Source organism: Plasmopara halstedii (genome assembly GCF_900000015.1).
Source record: "Plasmopara halstedii genome assembly, contig: Scaffold_3120, whole genome shotgun sequence".
Taxonomy (NCBI): Eukaryota; Oomycota; class Peronosporomycetes; order Peronosporales; family Peronosporaceae; genus Plasmopara; species Plasmopara halstedii.
The window spans coordinates 467,318-474,558 of NW_020190023.1; the positions used below are offsets into that span (position 1 = coordinate 467,318).

A 7,241-nucleotide genomic window follows, 5' to 3' on the forward strand; every position below is an offset into this window, starting at 1 on the left:
CATTATCTCAATCAGTACCGACATTTCGGTTTCTTTATATATTTACAATTACATAAAAAAGTAATATATATTCTGTACAATTGTATTCTGATTTGTTTTGCACAATTGTACGGAAGTGTAGGGTCTGCATACTCATCCGCATGCACACAAAGTTTGTATTCCGTTACAGCTAATCTCGTGGAACGAGTGCACTGTGCTTCAGAGCGTCTGCAAATCGATCATTATTAGAGCACCTCTCACCTTGTGCGAAATAGTATGGAATACGTAATGAGGTTCTGCACATCAAGTTTTCTTTGTTCTATATTTGCTGTCTCAAAATATCTCATAACAGAAATTAGTCACGAATAATATTTTCAAAAGGGCTGACGTATGTGTACAGTAAATTTCCAAAAATATACGACATACGTAGCATGTCGTCTGCGCCAATGATAATGTGAATTACCACCTTACCTACTATTCGTAGCGCCTTTTCATAGAGTCTCTTAAAATGTCACGAGGCAGACGAGTCTGCGGTAGTAGCGTCACCAAGGTGGTAGGCCGCCCAAGCTATGAGCGATGTCTCTGACACGCTTAAGCCTCAGCCAACGAATGGTGGCGAAAGTGGCTTATGTTGCAAGATTAAAGTTGAGCACAACCTGAAAAGCTGTTTGCATCGTATTACAGCCCAAATACTTGGTGCAATGAAGAATGTGGTTAATCGTTTGCATATTGGTCCGAAAGGAAGTGTGTGCATCATATTAAATCGCGAGAATTACGTCGCGGGTGATATGGTTCAAGGTCAAGTGGTGCTACGAGTCTCGCGTTTTATCGAATGCAAGATGTTATCAATGCATGTGACGGGCGTTGAGACTGTCAAGTGGTCGGAAGGATCTACGCATACACTTGCTCCTTGCTGCTTGCGTGACACTTTCCTCTGCGAGGAAATTCAGCTTGATCACTCTGTTCCGTGCGCGTTTAAACCAGGTGAATATCGGTTTCAATTCTGCTATCAGCTAAACGAGATGCTACCACCAGTCTTTTGTAAGACGAAAACTTCTGTGGGAGCTTTACGTGACATTAATACGAGCATTTCATACACTATTAATGCTCAATTACGGCTAAGCGGCAACCGAGTAGCTGATCTACACACCTCGCGCAACATTATAGTGCATCGTCCGTTGCTTTGTCACATTGTGCGCTCGCTGCAAAAATCATCGTCTGACGAGGTGCGATCACTTATATTTTTGAAGTCGAAAGGCCTTTGCGAAATCCAAGTTTGCTTGGACAGCGACGTCCAGATCTCCGGCATGAGGCTTTCATTACGGGCACAAATTAGCAATTTTTCAGTCCGAGACATGCACAGTCTTTCTGTGCAGCTGTATGAAGATGTGTTTGTACAGCTGCCCAATCGTAGATTAAACAAAGGCACACGAGTTGTATGCAAGCGCGTCTATCCTGGCGTAAACGCGGGTCAACTGCTGGTCAAGACATTGTCCTTGCCGCTAATTGACGATGAAAGTGGAAAACCAATTGCCCCCACTCACAGCGCAACATTTATTCGATGGCAGTATCGACTGAAGGTAAAGTGTCGGTTTATGTTGAGCAAGAGCGTGAAAGTGGAGATGCCGGTTACCATCTTACGCAATATTGGGGCACCACCGGCATCTGTGGTTGGAGTTAGCGGCTCTCCAGCTGTGATTGTCGTGGTACCTGAAGATGATAGAGCTGAACGTAATATCCATTCAGGATTGGTGCTGGTGCCCTAATTAGCTATGGACGCTGAGTAGCTTAAAACCAGATAAAAACGTGTGGCAATTTTTGTATTCTTCTTTGTGTTTTACAATTTGGATACTAAATAATAGCCCAGTGCGAATTAACATCAAATGAGTACATTTAGCCATAAGCCATGGAGTCGATATTTTATCTTAATAAAGTGGATAAGGCAATAAAGTGGATCTCCGAGCGTTGCTGGCTATTCGGCTCCACATTTCCTCAAGCAGGGATGCGCCATTGCAGGCACCAAATCTTAGCACCCAACCCTGCTAATACACATGCAAAATGGTGACATCTTGCTGTACTCGATGATCTTTTGCAACAGTTACGTATTTTGTTCTGTTGTACATTGCTGTCCTCGAATTTTTTTCTAGTGAAATAAGGCAAAGAATCATGACGGGATGGTACTCCAAAAAGAAGTGACACGTGGGTTACCCGTAGTGTGAGGTCAAAAATAAACAAATGTAGTATAATATATATATGTAGTATCATTTTTAGCTACTTCCAATGCTCATACCCAGCCATGATTCGACAGCCAAGAAAGCAACTTTTGTGATGAATTTTTTGTTAGGTTAGCCTATTATAAATATATACTATCTACCACCTGCTTGTAGCCTATCCGACCTTGAAAATAGCGCTAATTGGAGAGACTTGACCTAATTTTAGCGAACCCGCAACATGCTCTTCACGAAAAATACTCGCACTTTTTAGATTTACTGGCGTATTTTGGAATAAAATGGTTCCGACAGGTTCCATGCGTTATCATGAGGTACTATCCTAACCGGAGGTCACAGCCGTAATGGGCTTCTTAGAACCTCGCCGTGGTACTCCTTTATTAAAGTAAGTTAATATTGCGTAGAGGCCTCGAGGATTCTTCGCACGTTTCGCTCATCGAATAATCTCAATGACCGATTCGTCCATCTTAAATGATGAGCTTGAATCTTTCTCCGGTACTATCAGTACCAACTATGTAACTTTACCGTTTTGGAATCCCTGCATGTATCTCAAAACATTCTTCAGAAAATCCCTAAAAGCGCTACCTCATCTGTGCTGTATTTTGGCTGTGTACATTTTGATATTGGCTATTGTGTCGCGTACTTCACGCATGACGCTTGATCGTTTCACAATAAAACTATCCGTTTTGTATTCGGGCTGGCATCAGCAACTCGACTATCGAGTTGCCCCTGCTAAAACCGAAACGCTTTCGCGGTGCCGTCAAGAGGATGCGGAGTGACTGTGCACAGAAAATGCGTTGAGAGCTGTAGAATCTTGTCGGCTTTATTCTACGCAGCCTCAGTGTGAGTGGGTATGTCGCTCCGAGATTTCAGTCACTTCGCTTATGTGATCTGGATAGTACAGGACTAACGCGTTCCGTCTATCAGCGGTGCGTAAATAAATCCACTATGGACGCCTTTAACTTAGTGCCAAGCGCCTTGAACAAATCTTGCTATAATTTTGCTGGAAAAATGTAAGATAATTGCCACGGGAGAGGCATGCTGGCAATTGATGTTCCATGACATCAGCCCACATTTTCGTTCTCAATGTCGATAAATGCAGTACGATAAGCTTTTTTTCCTCAGATGGTCTGCCAAAAGATCACAGTGCCAATTCTCTGAAAAACCATCATGATCGAATAAGTTGGCCGGTTCAAGCCCATCAACTCGTTTCCGCCCATTGGCACTGATTTGAAGTTATTTCAATGTCACAGACAGACTTCTGAGTCCGAAAGGCAATAATAAGGGACCACATGAGACTCTTCTTGGTAGTTGAGAACCTCCTCTATTATGTTTTAGATCATCTAGTACCCGTTAAAAAGAATGCTGAGTGTGCAAATTTTCAAATGAAATACTATTTGCCTTGCACGATGGATGATACTTCTTGCAGGCCATGATTAGTATTCAATCGCTTCCAATTGGCGAGCGTACGAACCAATGTGTAGAGTTTCATACACACATAGACGAACGAAAACTTTCACATAATTCGCTGATATGTTCGGTTTGAGTTTCGTTAAAGTACCTATCCGTTTTGGCTACCTGCTATTTTGCCTCTGTCAAGTCATTCAATAATATAAGCATGACCGACATATTTGTGCAAGCATTCTGCTGAGCATATTTATACAATCATCGTAATAACAACTGAAGGACCATTACTCAGGCTTTTACTTCTTCACATGATCAAAATTCACCCAAGCGATTGCTTTTCTGAGAAAGTTGTTCTTACTGCGTTTCTATTATCTGTAACTCATATTAGTGTCGAGCACCTGTTCGACAAATTTGGCGATCCTAACCCGTTGCGCGTTTAAAAATGGGATTTGTGTATTTCTCACATTCAAAGTCGCTCTTCAAATGACATCACACATAGCCCATGGGCTTGCACACCGTCGACTACACGTCAATTGTTCGGATAGACTCTGAAATTGTTATTACGTTGTAATAATATCTAAAAGACATTTATCTCTCAACGTCAGATTTGAGGCAACTTCCGCTAGATTGCGTTGGAAATAAATTGAAAGCAGAAAAGCATGAGATACGGGTACAGCATGCATTACAAAGGGTGAGATAGATTATAACAATGCAGCAGATGAAAAGCGGCTTATTCACATACTTAGCATGCTTTTTCACTTCTACCCCGCCAACAATAGTTCTGTCTGGAGTAAGGATAAATATTTGCTTATTTTGCTGTTCAGTCGTGAGTTATCGCAACTCTGCGTACATACTTGTGATTCAAGTTTGATGGCAACATACACGATGCTTTGCGCATGTTGCATCGTTTAATTAGTATTAAGAGACTTCTGAGGTGATGACCGCGGTGATTTAATGTCGACGATAAGAACTGACGGGTAGACCATGAGATGCCGTTCCGATTAAGTGCATTTACCAGTGTTGCTTCGACGGACAAGATGGAGAAGCCCTGGCACAAAGTACTGGCTTCATACACGTGGATAGAGTTAAGACGTGTCAGTGAGGATCAGACTTCGCGCTCCATCTCAACCCAGGAAGAACTGCGGAATATTAATTGAGGAGGATATCGGATGAGTCATTTTTTTATCATTGCAGGGTAAGCAGCAATCCCGTTACATTTGGTTGCACTAGTTGAACCAAATCTTGACCAGACTGTATCCGATGTGGAGACGGAAGATGGGTTATTTACGTATCTCACCAATCATAATAATACTCGTTTAGAAAGCTTCCTGCTTTTGTTGGTCTCGTGTGGATGTCGCAGTCAGACTGCCGAACGTCAAATATTGCTATCGTTTGAATGGAGATATTTAGCAGCCATGAAAACATACGACAACATTATTAAAGTCTTTCCCAAAGGTCGATTAAAGCTCGACCAAGTCTCGCAGAAATCTGTAACACTTTACAGCATTCAACCAGCGTTGAGTTAAGTGATAAGATCCTTCGATATTCTCCTTCATTAGTAACAACGTGTTGCATTAGCAGCTTTTAAGTCAAGATATCACGCAAGAAAGGTCACTAGCGCGAGGCACATGAGCAAACGAGGTATTTTTTTATCTGATTCTTTTGAGACGAGCCTTTGTGCCGCTATTCTAGGCTTTTTGCGAACGGATAAAAATATATAGCCATGAAGGATAGTGATGACTTTGTCCAGGAGTTGAGAACTTTCAAAGTCGAGATGACGGCTTCTCTCTACTGAAGATAGTATCGGTCGCTATTTTCACGGAGATTCTACAAACAAGTACCATAGTGACGTCTGCCACATGCACTAATGTGAATGGTGCATTTATTGTTGAGCAAAACCCCTGTTTGGCAATGGTTGGGTGGGTGGGTTTTAGGGGGTAAAAGCTCTACGAATGCGCTCGAGAAGAGAGGATGGATTTTAGCCAGACTGAGGAAGTGTGCTCATTAGCTACTGAGCAGCGGCTTGGCTCCGCAGCTTTTGCAATTTTGCTAGTGCTAAGCATTTACATCCTGCGTGCCCTTTCTTCCTTAGTTATGGAGTGCGATAAACATGACTCCTACGTAGGGTCAACTGACAAACCCTTCGTGGAAGAATTTAAGTTTTTGTAGACACAGGGCAGTGCGCATCGGCAACCATCATCACTTACCCGGGCTTTGTGAAGTCGTGAACGGCATCAAAGGTCATGTGTATTTACATGCGACCGGCGACTATCAAACGTATTAGAAGAAGCGTGAAAGCACTGAGGATACAAATACGAACGATTGAGCGTGCATCTTAGATCAGAATTATTCGCTAAAGATGCTACAAATGGAAAGAATTGCAAAAAATGGAGGACACCTGGTCTTCAAGCTGAATTTGGATTATCCTAGGGATGGGGCGTCAAGAGCCACGCATCAGCTATAGACTGCTTTAAGCTTGAGTCTATAAAAATTATCAAAAAAAAGGTAGCCAGGATTCAGAGATTGACCCGTTTGAGATGAATCGAGATAGATTGAGACCGCACTTTCAGTACAAACTCCTTGGATATTAGTCACGGTTAGATGAGCCAAGCTCTGATGTTGTTCAAGAAGAATTTATATTCTTGGTTTATATGACTAATCAAATGTTTAGCGCAGAAAATTACATGACACTGTGTGCTTATGATCATCACCCTATCCACAGAATGATCGGCCAAAAGATAGTGTGGGCCTCTACCATCACAAACATGGTGCTGGTGATTCGGAGTTTGCGCAGCATGACTAATGTTATAGTCCTTCATCAACGCTTCTGGCCTTTTGCCACAAAGCTTACTAATGTCCCGACACCAATGAAAGACACAGGAATAATGATCATGACTAGCTGTTGCGAGGACATATCGTCGATGAACTCAAGCTCCATCGCCACAGAAGATCGAGACTTATCGGTAAAGATGTCATCATACTAGTGTTTCCAATTACAACGAAATATCAACAGATGAAGCTTTGAGGCACAGCGTCTGCATAAACGGGTCTGAAAGTACAGGCAAAAAGCGAAACGAAGAGCCTTCCGAGTAACATGATACTTTTCTCTCGAGTTTGAACTCGCGCTCAACAAAATGCATCCATTATATATTTTGGACCTCAACTTTGTCAAAATTTGAAATTGAACTTCCACAACATATGTACGTTTTACTGTATTCGATAATTTGCATGCTTTACACCCCACGTGCTCCTTCGGGGGTTTCGTCATATTAGATAGTAAATTAACTAAGTGTCGTACATACTATTGTTCAATTGCCAAAATGTGTTACATGTTTGTACACATTACTATCGTGCGCACCCCGCGACAGTGCGGCTCCACTTGCGTGAGATGTACCTCTTGATACAAGATGGCAATAGGGACTAGAGGCAACGGGTGACGCTGGCATGGTGCAGAACAAACGGATGTAGTTCCTCAGTGTCATGAGACCTATCTGAAGTGCAACAAGTAAGATATCAGATGTATTGTAAAATTGCGATACTTCGAGAAAGCACTAGAGGACCCGGAGAGGGATAGCTGGTCATGATAATTTGCAGTGCGAATGCGATATTGTCCAAAAATGTTGGCAA

General features: G+C 42.3%; 2 protein-coding genes across 2 annotated transcripts; one reads left to right on the top strand and one right to left on the bottom strand.

Moving 5' to 3' along the window:
* Positions 1 to 548: 548 nt before the first annotated feature.
* PHALS_07639 (Immunoglobulin E-set) lies at positions 549 to 1,745 on the top strand (the record flags this gene model as incomplete). Its single annotated transcript, XM_024721142.1, has 1 exon — positions 549 to 1,745. The coding sequence occupies one exon, from the start codon at positions 549 to 551 to the stop codon at positions 1,743 to 1,745; it is 1,197 nt and encodes a 398-aa protein (XP_024586271.1).
* Positions 1,746 to 6,432: 4,687 nt separating this feature from the next.
* Positions 6,433 to 6,754, bottom strand: PHALS_07640 (uncharacterized protein; the record flags this gene model as incomplete). The annotated part of the gene is made up of 2 exons (XM_024721143.1): positions 6,433 to 6,594; positions 6,674 to 6,754. 2 exons carry the CDS (start codon positions 6,752 to 6,754, stop codon positions 6,433 to 6,435), a joined length of 243 nt encoding a protein of 80 aa, XP_024586272.1.
* Positions 6,755 to 7,241: the final 487 nt, after the last annotated feature.